General features: G+C 40.0%; 1 protein-coding gene across 5 annotated transcripts in view; it reads right to left on the bottom strand.

Annotated features, from left to right (window-relative positions):
• The window catches only part of wdr3 (WD repeat domain 3), a 74,399-nt gene that overhangs the window by 12,622 nt on the left and 47,093 nt on the right, over nt 1-14,684 (bottom strand). For all 5 annotated transcript variants that reach the window (XM_068040749.1, XM_068040748.1, XM_068040753.1 and 2 more), the window contains 5 exons: nt 13,298-13,433; nt 11,917-11,973; nt 10,994-11,094; nt 8,131-8,242; nt 3,759-3,893 (listed from right to left, as the gene is read on the bottom strand). In XM_068040749.1, coding sequence (XP_067896850.1) covers nt 3,759-3,893; nt 8,131-8,242; nt 10,994-11,094; nt 11,917-11,973; nt 13,298-13,433 — 541 coding nt within the window. The remainder of the gene's footprint in view (nt 1-3,758; nt 3,894-8,130; nt 8,243-10,993; nt 11,095-11,916; nt 11,974-13,297; nt 13,434-14,684) is intronic.

Below are 14,684 nucleotides of genomic sequence, written 5' to 3'. Positions count from 1 at the left end.
GTTGCCTTCTCTCCTAATCACTTTGTATTCTCTATCAAGCACTCCTCTGCGATCTATGTACTTAATGTATGCCTCTTTCCTAACCCTCAGTTGTTCCCTTATTTTTTCATTCATCCATGGAGTTCACTAGTGTTTAGTTTGTTTGTTCCTTTTAGTGGAATATATTTTTCCTGCACTCTGTTGAACACCATTTTAAATGTTTGCTGTTGTTCTACATCGTTGTTTGCCAATATTGTTGCCCATTTTATTTTCTCAAGTTCAATTCTCAGCCCCTCAAAATCATCTTTTCTCCAATTTATTAACCTGCTTTTTGTAATACTTATGTCCTTATCTATTATCTTCTTAAAGTATGGTCACTATTGCCTAGATGATCCCCTTTTTCTCTTATCTGTTCTGGGTCATTCCCCATTACTAGATCCAATAGCAAATCTTCCCTTGTTGGGCTTTTTACATCTTGAATTAGAAAGGAGTCCTGTACACTTTGTAGGAACTCCATTATCTTATCCCCTTTATCTACCTCTTCTGTCCAATTAATATTGGGGTAGTTAAAATCCCCCATGATTATTATTCTGTGTCTTTTTCCTCAATTCCCTAACATGTCTGCACATTTTTTCCTTCATTTCCCTTCCACTGTTAGGTGGTCTGTAAACTACACCTATTAGTGTCATTGATCCTTTGTTATCTTTTATCTCTATCTATATGGATTCTCTTTTGTCTTGCTGATAGCCGTGACCCTATTTTCTATTGCCATTGTTATCCCACGTACAGCTCAACCACCTCCCCTTTTTCCCTCGTTATCTGTTCTAAATATTGTCATGTCCCCACCTGCCAAGAATGCGGCGCATTAATTTCGCCACATGGACATTAAACTTCAAATTTTTTCTTGGAAGAAGAGTAGGCCTAATACAAGGAATTGCCAGGCATGGCCGGAAGGACATTTTTTTCATTGTAGCAGACACTGCTTGGAACAAAGGACCAGTTCCTGCTCCTAATACACAGAAAAGACTTGGTCAAACCAGTTCGGTCACGTGACCACCCTGCTGGCCAACCTGGGGAGCTTTAAATTGGAGAAACAGTGTTTGAAGACAGAAAGCTCTTGGCTCCTGGACTGAAGCAGACCTCCTCTCCTCCTATATGCTCTCATCTCTTTCTCACCAGCTTCAGAAATCCACTGAAGACACATGAACCCCAAGAGAGAAAGGTCTCCTCCAGTGAACAAGGTTGAAGAAGAATACTGGGCCCCAACGAAAAGCAAGAATTACCTACAAGCAAGGACTCTACAGTGAGCTCGAAGAACCGTAACAAACTCTTCAGATACTGCCTCAAACCTCTCCACTATATCTTTCTTCTGCTCTTTTCTGTCTCTATTTGCATGTATTGCATATGCATGCTAGTGTGGGCGCGTCGTGTATCCGTAGGCATCAACAGAATTAGAGTTTAAGTTTAAGTTTTAATAAATTTCACTTTTCTTCTTTAAACCTAAGAAAGCCTGTTTGTGCTTATTTCTTTGCCTTATAATTGGAAAGCGGTGAACAAGGATTCACCAAGGGGGAGCTAAAAACACTGTGTGTTTAAAATACAACCCTGTTACAGTAAGACCAGGTGAAGGCTGAAAGGGACCCCTAGACACCTTACTCACCTTGTCGTAACAATATGTTATACCCTGCAATGTTTAATTCTTAGTCCTGATTTTTCTGCAGCTATGTCTTAGTAATCCCTACTATGTCACATTCTTCCCAATACACAATTGCCTCCAGCTCCCCTGTTTTATTAAGGACACTGTGTGCATTGCTGTACAGACATTTTAACTCATTTCTAATAGGATTTCCTCTCACTACGTTCAACCATCTATCTAGACTCATGTTCTATAACACTATTTATTCCCTTGCCATTAATATTCTCCCTTACTTTATTCTTTCCTTTGCTGTCCTTCCCTGTTGTGTTTACATTTAGGCTGCTGACATTTCTTGTAGATCCCTCCCCCCATATTACGACACTAAAGCCTTTGCCACCTCATTATTTAGTCAACGACACCCAACTCTACCTCACAAGAACCTCTCTCAACCCCTCCACTGTCTGATTTGTCATGATACTTGCCTGACTTTCAGTACTGGATCAGCATATATTTTCTCCGGTTAAATAGTGGGAAGATCAAAGCCATTGTCTTTGGTACCTGCCACAAACTCTTAACCTAGCCACTGATGCCACCCCTCTCCCTGGCAACTATCTTGATGCTGAACCCGACTGTTCGCAACGTTGGTATCATATTTGACCCTAAGATGATCTTCTGACCACATTTCCCTTCCATCACGAAGAGCGCCCACTTCCACTCCACCCTAGCTCACTCATCTGCTGCTGAAATGCTCATCCATGCTTTTGTTACCTCTGGACTCGACTATTCCAATGTTCTCTTGACTGACCTCCCACCTTGCACCCTCCGTAAACATAAGCTCATCCAAAACTCTGCTGCCTGCATCCGAACTCGCACCAAGTCCCATTCATCCATCACCTGTGCTCTCTGACTTATATTGGCTCTTTTTAGATTAGATTAGATTAGAGATACAGCACTGAAACAGGCCCTTCGGCCCACCGAGTCTGTGCCGAACATCAACCACCCATTTATACTAATCCTACACTAATCCCATATTCCTACCACATCCCCACCTGTCCCTATATTTCTCTACCACCTACCTATACTAGTGACAATTTATAATGGCCAATTTACTTATCAACCTGCAAGTCTTTTGGCTTGGGGGAGGAAACCGGAGCACCCGGAGAAAACCCACGCAGACACAGGGAGAACTTGCAAACTCCACACAGGCAGTACCCGGAATCGAACCAGGGTCCCTGGAGCTGTGAGGCTGCGGTGCTAACCACTGCGCCACTGTGCCGCCCTTGTGCGGCTCTTGGTTCGGTAATTCCTTGATTTTAAAATTCTCATCCTTGCTTTGAAATCGCTCCATGGCTTCACCTCACCCTGCGTTTCCCCTACCCCACCTCTGTACTCTCCTCAGCCCTAGAACCCTCCAATATGTCAACACTCCTCTAATTCTGGCCCCTTCTGCATCCCTGATTTGAATCCTTCCACCATTGGCAGTGACATCTTCAGCTGCCTAGGCCCTATAGCTCTGGAATTTCCTCCCTAAACCTCTCTACCACTCTCTTCTCTTTTAAGACATTATTGAAAGCCTATCTCTCTGACCAAGCTTTTGGTCACCTGTTTTAATATCTCATGATGTGGCTCAGTGCCAAATTTTGCTTGATAACACTCTTGTGAAGTGCTTTGGGACTAAGTCAATGGTTTTCTATAAATGCAGTGGTTCAAGAAGGCAGCTCATCACCACCTTCTCAAGGGCAATTAGGGATGGGCAATAAATACTGGTCTAGTCAGTGACGCCCACATCCCATGAAATAATTTTTAAAAGTTGTTGTTTTATGAACCTGTTCCCAAACGGAATGGCGCTGAAACATGGATGAACTGAATTTGAGCAGTCTCAAGACAGATTCTCAATTGCACAAGTTCACAGACAACAAACGACACTTCCATCCCATTAGCCTGGCTATATCTGAATCCAGGTTCCAGAGATTAATGGCTAATGGTTTCTCCATTGCACATCCAAATTTTTCTTGAGAATTAGGTAGCTTGAGAATACACTTGTACCCACATGGTCTGCCATTAATCTGATCCTTCACAGACCTATTTATATTAAATCACAATAGCTTGCTTCTTCTTCTAACAACAGTAAAAGAGACATTACCATTTCTCTCTCTTCCTCCAGGATGATTGGCTCTCTTGTTCGCTCCCACAGCCGTAGAGACCTATCATGAGAGGAAGAAACTATGTGATGTCCATTAGGGCTGATGGCCAGACACCAGACCTCTCCATGATGTCCCTGTGTGAACAAAAAAATAGTAGCCAAACCTGAGCAGGCAGGTTTTACAAATCTACAAAAGATGTGAAAAGCAGTTATAAGTTGTAAACAATTGCCAGGAGTATACACATCTAAAGAGGCAGATAGTATATTGTATAAACTAATTCATGTGAAAACAGCATTATTGTAAATATAGTTTGATGTTTTAGACCTCCTTAATTAGGTTTGTACTAGTCAGATTCTAGGGAAGCAGTTCAACATTAAAAGGTTGACATTTACAATTACAATATTAAGGTCCTGGACTGTAGAACTTTTCACCCAAGTAAAACAATTACTTTATGATATCAGAAACTTCCACAGAATGGAATATAGAAAACTTTGGCTCTAAAGCTGGTGGGCAGTCTAATTATTAGTGAAGAACTTTCAAAACAATCTTATAATTTCAGTGAGTTATTTCTAAAATCCATATATTAGAAAGTCATTTTCTTTAAGTTTACAGTTTTCAGCATTTCCATCCTTTAAGGATGTCATTGTTGTCTCATGGCTTTACTTCTTCTTTGAATTGGGTCACTCCTTTCAATGCTCTTATCACTCAAAGCAAATTCTGTTGGAATAGCCCTTATTTTCAACATTACCCTTCCCCTTTAAGGTGAGCCACTCCACTTCTACAAAATATTCTGCAAACTGGTTCATTCAAAACCGAATAAACTCACATTAAGTTATTTTCCTTTTGCAAATGTTTATGTTTTTTCCTTTTGCCATCTTCCTCTCTTCACTCTCCCAAGCCTGTGCTGATACTGGTCTGCAAACAACTAAAAGTGTAAGAGGTCCTATTGATATCCCCTTTGGCCCTGTGGGAGATGCCTGGTCTCCAGTAGTATCTTTCCATGACAATGAGCGAGATCAAGGCGGACCCTCGAGGGGACAAGCACCGGCAAGCGGGAGTTCCAGCAGCTTAAAAGAGGTTGCAAGAGGCCTGGGAAAGAGTGAGACCGAGGCAGACCTGCGAGGGGACAAGCACCAGCGAGCGGGAGTCCCAGCGGCTGAAAACAGGCTGCAAGAGGCCTGGGAAGGAGTGAGACCGAGGCAGACCTGCGAGGGGACAAGCACCAGCGAGCGGGAGTCCCAGCGGCTGAAAACAGGCTGCAAGAGGCCTGGGAAGGAGTGAGACCGAGGCGGACCAGCAAGGGGATCAACATATAGATTGGGCAAACCAAATTAGCAATAATACTGTAGAGGAGGAATTCCTGGAGTGCGTACATGATGGTTTTTTGGACCAATACATTGAGGAATCAACTAGAGAACAGGCCATCCTAGACTGGGTATTGTGTAATGAGAAAGGATTAGTTAACAATATTGTTGTGCAGGGTCCCTTGGGGAAAAGCGACCATAAAATGATAGAATTCTTCATTAAGATGGAGAATGAGAAAGTTGATTCCGAGACTAGGGTCCTGAATCTAAATAAAGGAAACTATGAAGGTATGAGGCGCAAGTTGGCTATGATAGATTGGGGAACGTTACTTAAAGGGTTGACAGTGGATAGGCAATGGCTAGCATTTAAAGAGCGCATGGATGAATTACAACAATTGTTCATTCCTGTCTGGTACAAAAATAAAACAGGAAGGGTGGCTCAACCGTGGCTTACAAAAGAAATTAGGGATGGTATTAGATCCAAGGAGGAGAAATATAAAATGGCCAGAACAAGCAGCAAACCTGAGGATTGGGAGCAGTTAGAATTCAGCAAAGGAGGACAAAGGGATTGATTAAGAAGGGGAAAATAGAGTATGAGAGTAAGCTTGAAGAGAACATAAAAACTGACTGTAAAAGCTTCTATAGATATGTGAAGAGAAAAAGATTAGTGAAGACAAATGTGGGTCCCTTACAGTCAGAAATGGGGGAATTTATAATGGGGAACAAAGAAATGGCAGACCAATTAATTTGGTTCTGTCTTCACAAAGGAGGTCACAAATTACCTCCCAGAAATGTTGGGGAACATAGGGTCTAGTGAGAAGGAGGAACTGTATGAAATCAGTATTAATAGGGAAATGGTGTTAGGGAAATTGATGGGATTGAATGCCGATAAATCCCAAGGGCCTGATAATCCACATCCCAGAGTACTTAAGGAAGTGGCCCTAGAAATAGTAGAAATAATAGCTGGTAATTTTTCAAAATTCAATAGACTCTGGAACAGTTCCAATAGTTTGGAGGGTAGCTAATGTAAGCCCACTATTTAAAAAAGGTAGAGAGAAAACAGGCCGGTTAGCCTGACATCAGTAGTGGGGAAATGCTAGAGTCCATTATAAAAGATGTAATAGCAGAGCATTTGGAAAATAGTGACAGGATCGGACAAAGTCAACATGGATTTACGAAAGGGAAATCATGCTTGACAAATATATTGGAATTTTTTGAGGATGCAACTAGTAGACTAGATAAGGGAGAACCAGTGGATGTGGTGTATTTGGACTTTCATAAGGCTTTGGATAAGGTCCCACATTAGAGATTGGCGTGCAAAATTAAAGCAGTGGGATTGAGGGTAAGGTACTGACATGGATAGAAAACTGGTTGGCAGACAGAAAACAAAGAGTAGGAATAAACGGGTCTTTTTCCGAGTGGCAGGCAGTGACTAGTGGGGTACCACAGGGATCAGTGCTAGGACCCCAGCCATTCACAATATATATTAATGATATAGATGAGGGAATTAAATGTAATATATCCAAAGCTGGGTGGGTGTGTGAGCAGTGAGGAGGATGCAGAGAAGCTCTTGTGTGATTTGGACAGGTTGAGTGAGTGGGCAAATACATGGCAGATGCAGTATAATGTGGATAAATGTGAGGTTATCCACTTTGGTGGCAAAAACAGAAAGGCAGATTATTATCTGAATGACGACAGATTGGGAAAGGGGGAGGTGCAGCGAGACCTGGATGTCCTTGTGCACCAGAAAGCATGCAGGTGCAGCAGGCAGTTAGAAAGGCAAATGGTATGTTGGCCTTCATAGCGAGAGGATTCGAGTACAGGAGCAGGGATGTCTTGTTGCAATTATACAAGGCCTTGGTGAGACCGCACCTTGAGTATTGTGCGCAGTTTTGGTCTCCTTATCTGAGGAAGGATCTTCTTGCTATGGAGGGAGTGCAGCGAAGGTTCACCAGACTGATTCCTGGGATGTCAGGACTGACATATGAAGAGAGATTGGGTTGACTAGGCTTGTATTCACTAGAGTAGAGAAGAATGAGAGGGGATCTCATAGAAACCTACAAAATTCTAACAGGACTGGACAGACTACATACAGGAAGGATGTTCCTGATGGCGGGGGAGTCCAAGACCAGGGGTCACAGTCTAAGGATAAGGGGTAAGCCATTTAGGACTGAAATGAGGAGAGATTTCTTCACCCAGAGAGTGGTGAACCTGTGGAATTCTTTACCACGGAAAGCAGTTGAGGCCAAATCATTAAATATATTCAAGAAAGAGTTAGATATAGTTTTTAGGGCTAAAGGGATCAAGGGATATGGGGAGAAAGCAGGAACCGGGTAGTGAGTTTGGATGATCAGCCATGATCGTATTGAATGGTGGAGCAGGCTTGAAGGGCCGAATGGCCTACTCCTGCTCCTATTTTTTCTATAAAGCCAAGACTGGCAAATATTGTAACGTTATGACGTGATGATCTGTTATCCCAACCCCAAGCCTCATTCAAATCAGAAAAATTATTTTTAAAATGTAAAATAAAACACTTTAAAACATTTGCTGTATAATAAGAACAACAGGCCAGTTCGTAGGATTACAAGACAGGTAGGTTTTAAGGAGCAAAGATGGCAATAGACTAAGTGCAAATTTACAGCCTTTCCATTACATTAGTGACAAACATCTCGGATATTGAGGATGCAATGTCATTGAATAGAAGAGTGAATAACAATACTGCATATCTGATGGGTGCAACCAGTTTAACAGGAAAACAGAAGTTTGATCAATGCTCCAAAATGAATGAATATAGAAAAATGACTAAAATAGGTAGATTTTAATGTGTTTTATACTGCAGTTTACCTGTTAACTATTTTGTTACTTGATAACTAGCTTTCAAAGCAAGAATTTCTCTTCTTGCTGTAGTCATTTAAATGGTGATGGTACTCTGTGTAATTATTAGAACAAATATATAGAAAAGGTACAACCACCATTCATAGATGGAAAACAACTTAACTCCCACGTGAAGATCAAACTCTTGACTGTTTGTATAGGCTAATGTTTCATTAGCTGAAGATATACTCACTTCCAGTGTCTGAATGTGCTCAAACTTGTCAGCATCCCATTGTTTCATCTTTCGATCTTTCCCAGCGGTAAAGAAGAGGTGAGTTTTTGGTACAAATTTCAAATACATTACACTGCAGGGAAACAAGCCGGAAAAAGAAATCATCAGGTTCTCGATTTTGCTAAGAAATTGTCTTTTTTTTAGCAGTGATCTTGAATTTACCTATATTTATTTTGTACATGTAATATTAAAATTGTACATATGACTGCAGAGTTCTGCAAGTGCTGTGTTTAATGTGTGCTGACTACATGAGGGCTAAGATCACATGCTTGATACAAACCAGATTCAGAGAATAAATTCCATAAAATGCACAAGGAAGCCATCTTACTGCTTTGGATCAGATATGTTGTCTTTAAAGCTCTTTTACACAGCTTTATGCATATTTTGCTACACTTCTTAACCTATGTTGCATTAATTTTTTATCATCTCTTCTTCTAGTCCTAGTGTCGCCCTCATCACCTATTCCTGCTTTTCCTCCCTGTGTCCCTTTTGTCACCTGATTACACTCTATCCCACAGTGTACAAAAAGAAAGCAACTTCAACAATAACTTGTATTTATATAGCAGCTTTAACTGATAAAACGTTCTAAGGTGCTTCACAGGAGTGTTACAAAGCAAAATTTGATGCCAAGCCACATAAACACATATTCGGGCAGACGACCAAAAGTTTGGTCAAAAAGGTAGGTTTTAAGGAGCATCTTAAAGAGGAAAGACAGGTAGAGAGGAAGAGAGATTTAGGAAAGGTATACCAGAGTATAGGGCCTTGGCAGTTAAAGACATGGCCACCAATTAAAATTGGGGTAGTCAAGATGCCAGAATTAGAGCAGCATGGATATCTGAGATAAAAGCAAAATACTGTGGATGCTGGAAATCTGAAATAAAAGCAAGAAATGCTGGAACCACTCAGCAGGTCTGGCAGCATCTGTGGAAAGAGAAGCAGAGTTAACATTTCGGGTCAGTGACCCTTCTTCGGAATCTGAGAGTTGTGGAGCTGGAGGAGATTAGAGAGATAAGGAGCAACGAGGCCATGAAGGAATTTAAAACAAGGATGAGAATGTTAAAAATTGAGCTGTTGTTTAACCGGGAACCAATATAAGTCAGCGAGCACAGTGGTGATGGTGAATGAAACTTGGTGCTATTAAGGACACAGGCTCTAGAGCTTTGGATAACCTTGAGTTTACAGAGGGTAGAATGTGGGAGGCCAGTCAGGACTGCATTGGAATAGTCAAGCTGAAAGGTAACAAAGGCATGGATGAGTGATTCAGCCGCAAATGAGCTGAGGCAGAGCTGGAATTGGGCCATGTCATGGAGGTGGAAATAGGATGTCTTAGTGATGATGCGGATATATGGTCAGAAGCTCATCTCTGGCACAAATATGACACCAAGGTTGCGAAGATTCTAGTTCAGCCTGAGACAGTTGCAAGGAAGAGGGATGGAGTCAGTGGCTAGGGAACGGAGTTTGTGGCGGGGACCGAAGACAGTGGCTTTGGTCTTCCCAATATTTAATTGGAGGAAATTAAAACATACTCCTGTTGTATATTAAATGCATTTCAATTCTAAAATGCGTACCACTTTTTCGACAAGTATATTCTATTTTTAAAATAAATGTGCCACATTTGCATGTTAAACATGATTCAATTATTAATGGGTTCCAATTGTACGTTAAGTACAATCCAGCTGTATATTAAATGCATTCCAGTTCTATATGTTCATTGCAAATTAAACATGGACCAGTTCATTAACTATGTTCCAATTGTCTTTCAACACACTCCTTCAAACTGAAATTTTAAAAATCGTGTTATTCAACATGTTCACAGTAGACTGATTATTCTCCCTTTACTTCCCCCTAAACTCCACTGCAGAATTAGCTCCATTACATCTCTAACTTTGTCCTTTTGGTCCCGTTCTGAACTTGTAACATTTTCAGCTGAAATTTAAATTTGTAACCATTTTAAAAGTTAAAGCAACTGAAACCATTTAAGTATTCATTCACACTGAAAGTTTAAACAACTTCTAGTAGAACTCTAAAATTTCAATTCCAGTAATTATAACCATTTGAAACATTCCAAACAGTCCTTTCTTTATATCCTATTCAGCACTTTTAATTCCTCAGGTCTCCTGTACTATCAAGTATTTCTTTTGATGCTTTTTATCATACATTTCCCAGTACTCATAAATTTAAAAGATATTCTTTTACAAAATGTTCTGAAATCTTTTTACACAAATGGATTAATAACTTTTATTGGAATATTTATCATACAATTTACTTTTACCAGATATCAATTCTAGCATTTCATCCTCTTCACCTCACCAAACATCATCTACTTCTCCATAATACACAATCAGAAACAAAATAGCAAGGCTAATGTAGAGTAACCCCAACTGCTGCCCAACAAATGTAGATCTAAGCTTAGCCTGAAAAGAGTAATACCAACACAACACTTAATTTCTCTATTGCAAATAAGCTGTGCACCACATTTCACAATGTCCACAACATGGGTACAAATGATATCCATTCAAACGACAACACTGACAACAATGCGCCCATTGTAACAATCATGTCCAGGGTTTGAATTTAATCCAAAGTTATGAATTTTGAAATTGTTGTCTTTATACTGAGTATCACATGAATGAGCTGGCACAAGACTTTGACACAATTTCCCACCACAATCTGGTGCAGCAACAATCATAACGGTTACCAAAATCATTCTTTTAGATGCGACTTCAGTTGGTTTTTGAGACAATTAGCTGCTGTTCCTCCCACGATCCCATGAAGGTGATATTGGCAGCCGTGCACTTATATCTATTGGAAGATTAAAACGTACCTGTCATCATGAGCAAAGAGAGACTTGTGACAGTCACCGAATTCCAATCCCCAAATCTTCACGTTCCTGTCAGCTGAACCAGTTGCTATCAGAGTGCTGTCCTACAAATATTAAAAATAACTGTGATATGAAAACAAAGCAGCAAAGATTATGAGAAGAATCGAGAAATAGAAAATGTTCATATCGATAAAGAAATTGGTTGGCAATCTTCTCAAATCATTGAGCTAAACCAAGAAGATGCCTTCCATCAAAAACACAAGGAATTAGGGGGCCAGGTCAATTACATCTGTCTCAAACAATAAATGCCAAGCCCATTATTATATATACACTTACAGATAAGGTGACCCACATATAAGATGTCAATAGAGTTTTCTAACTCTTTTATGTTTTATGATTTTCAATGGCAGAAGCTCATCTTCAGACAGCATGAGATTCAAATTCCCTGCGTTCTGGAGAGCTGTCCTATCCATCGTTCACTATACGCCTCCCAGTATAGGAAATTCCACTGCACAAGACTGGCATTGTAGAAAATGGAGTAAGAGACAGGTGGAGTAGGAGACGGATGAAGCAGAACAAAATACACAGCTGCTCTTGGAGGTGTGCAAATATTGTGTATAGAAAGCTCCTCCCCCAGATACACTTTCCTTCTTTATTGGGACACTTAATAAAAATTACTGCTTGAAGAGAATGCAGGTCAAACAGTTAGGCTGCAGTACTGTGGCTCAATCTCTGATCTGCACTCCCTTCAAGATCAATCCCTGCTGGGGTCACAAAATAACAAATTTACCCCAACGTCTCCAGTAGACTTGATAAATAAATGGAGATGCGACATTTGCCCAATGATGCTCACATATACTTGCTATCCCTTTATTTTGCAACATACACTAATATTTAACAGATAGCACAAAGATGCACAAACTTACATAACAGATATCCATACAGAGCACAGGTAGCTTGTGTCCATAAAGAGACAGGAAAAACTGCAGAGATAAAATAAAAAGAATAAATAGTATAACTGGCTATCTTTTTAGATCTTATTATATACTTTTTTTTTTAACCATGAGTGTGAAAGACTAATCTAAAAAAAAGTGAGGTTACATAAGTTTAAAATTTTCTGCACCAAGCAACTGGAAACATTTACAAACATTTTCCAACGCTGCCTGGTTTCTGCAGCATTTGAGCCACATCTAAAACAACACAATAAATTTGATTTTTTATTTTTCTTCAACCATAGAATCTACACAGTTTATTTATCATCCCATATTGTGCTATTATTTCTGATCAGATCTGCATCATGTATTTACACAATAACATTTTGAGCAACCCACAGTATGGAATACTGACCTGCTTCTCAGGATTTAAAGGCTTTAGATAATTCCAAATTTGTCACTGATGCAGAGATTTATTTAGGACACATTTACACTGCAAGTTTAGTAGTGGTGCAAAGTGTTTTTGATTTTGCAGTGACACGAAACTCCTGGATTAGGTGTCAAAGCCCAAATTGACTCTGAATTGAAGTGGAGTGACACTACCTTCTCCAGAGTCTCAGCTTGCCTTGTTCCATGGTAGGCTGGGCTCTGAATCTGTAGGTCATATTACATAAGGGTGATATGCTTCCTTTCCTAAAAGGACATTAGTGAACCAATTGGATTTTTCTGACAAACCAGAAGCTTTCATGTTTATTATTTTTATGTTAGTTTTCAAATTACCAAATTTACTGAATTTGATTCACAATTTTTCATGATAGGATTTGAACTTACAGTTTGTTAATCTGGTATAATAACTAATGTGCTGCCATACCCACTTATCTTTCTGTAATAACACAAAATAAAGAACAGGTCACGCTATCCCAGATCAGGGAATTACCTCATCTTTAGATTAGAGATACAGCACTGAAACAGGCCCTTCGGCCCACCGAGTCTGTGCCTTCTTTGGAGGAAGCAATTGTGGAAGCAGATTCAATCGTAACTTTCAAAAAGAATTGAATAAATACTTAAGGAAAACATTTACAGGTCTAATGGGAAAGAGCACAGGACTGGGACCAATTGAATAGTTCTACCACAGTGGGTTAAATGGCCTCTTTCTGTATCATGTATCATAGTACGGGGGGAAGCACTGGGTTAAAAAAAACATTTTGCTTCAAAGTACATTTAAAAAATAAATACTGCCCCTCAAAATAGCTGTCTGATCTTAAACATTTGCCTGTTTCAGAGAAGCAGGTTACAACCTTTGTTTAGCATGGGAAGACTTCTTTTCCAGATGCATTTCAAGAGGTTTACATGAGTCCCTATAGCAATCTTTTACCTTCAGTGTGTCCGTGTAGAATACCTTAACAGTACAATCGAGTAATGATACTGCTAGCAGCCTCTGATTAGGGCTGTAACATACAGACAGGATGTCTTCATCCAGCTGCAGAGTGCGAATATGATTCAAAGAGAGTCTACAATTAAGGAGAAACAGAACATAGGTTAAAATCAGTCAGTCCAAACATTATATGCATATCAATTATATGGGAAAACAGTGGGAAAACTTGGGCTATTCAGCCTTGTAGGCCCTGAAAAGTTGGTAAGTAACGCTTTATACCCAGCATGCTCTAAGGCAGCTAAAGATAAGCGCAGAACTTGCTGAAGTAAGCTAACAGTCGAAGCTTGTGGTTAGGATGCTTGTGACCATTAGACTATAGAGTGTTGAACAAGAATAGATAAAAGAGGAACAGATATAGGGGAACAAATGGTGGTTATTATAAACAAGTCTGGACTTCTGTCCAGGTAGCTAAATGGCATATGCTTGCCAAAGATGAGATAATGCTTGAAGATTTGTGCAAAACAAGATCATGTGAGTCATGGGTTGTGCAAGGAGCCTTCAAAGAATATATAAGGGTTAACACTTGAGGGTATTCTCGACGAGAACCCGGGAACAACTCTCGAAGGCAGGACCCTGAGTCTGGAGGCTCAGTGATCAACCGTGACAAGAGACTGATCACTCTGTTGACGGGTAGTATCTTGTACAAGAAGTGATATTTGTACTTATTTGGTGTCTAAATAAAACTGTTGTAAGCATTTGTATGCTTTAAGTGATTTTAGTACTAATAAAGTGCAGTTATACGAGACTTTGATTTTAGTGTATCTTTGTTTGTCACGTCAGTTGATACCCTACAGAGAAAAAGGGTCAACAGCCTCAAAAGGAAACAGTTGAGAAAGAAGTATTTCTAATAGTAAATGGGATGGAGACAGTAGATTTAGAACACTTCTTCAAACTAAACCATGACAGCAGAACAAGGAAGCACAGGTTCAAATTACCAAAAGTAAAATTTAGGAATGGTGTCAGGACATTCTTCACACACTGGGACCAACATGTAAAATAAACATCAGGATAGGGTAATGGAGTTTAAAAACCCACAATCCTTGAAGGAACTGATAGTTTTGTGGGTAGACTGTTGGGTTGTAGTTTTATATTTTTGGCCTCTCCCGTTTTTTCTCTTCTCCCTTTCCCCTCACTTGGCCCTGCTACTTTTCATCTCTCCCTTTATCAAGTCCTTTGCTTCTTCTAATTCCTACCCTAACTTATCACTGGTCTACAGTTTTTGTTTTCTCCTGCTGCTGCCACAGTCTTGAACCACCAACCCTTCTGCTTGAACACACATTATCCTCCATGCCTCTTCTGCTATTGTTTGACTGGCTCACGACATGCT

Source organism: Heterodontus francisci, chromosome 10 (genome assembly GCF_036365525.1).
Source record: "Heterodontus francisci isolate sHetFra1 chromosome 10, sHetFra1.hap1, whole genome shotgun sequence".
Lineage (NCBI taxonomy): Eukaryota > Metazoa > Chordata > Chondrichthyes > Heterodontiformes > Heterodontidae > Heterodontus > Heterodontus francisci.
This window is presented reverse-complemented; position numbering and strand designations above follow the sequence as displayed.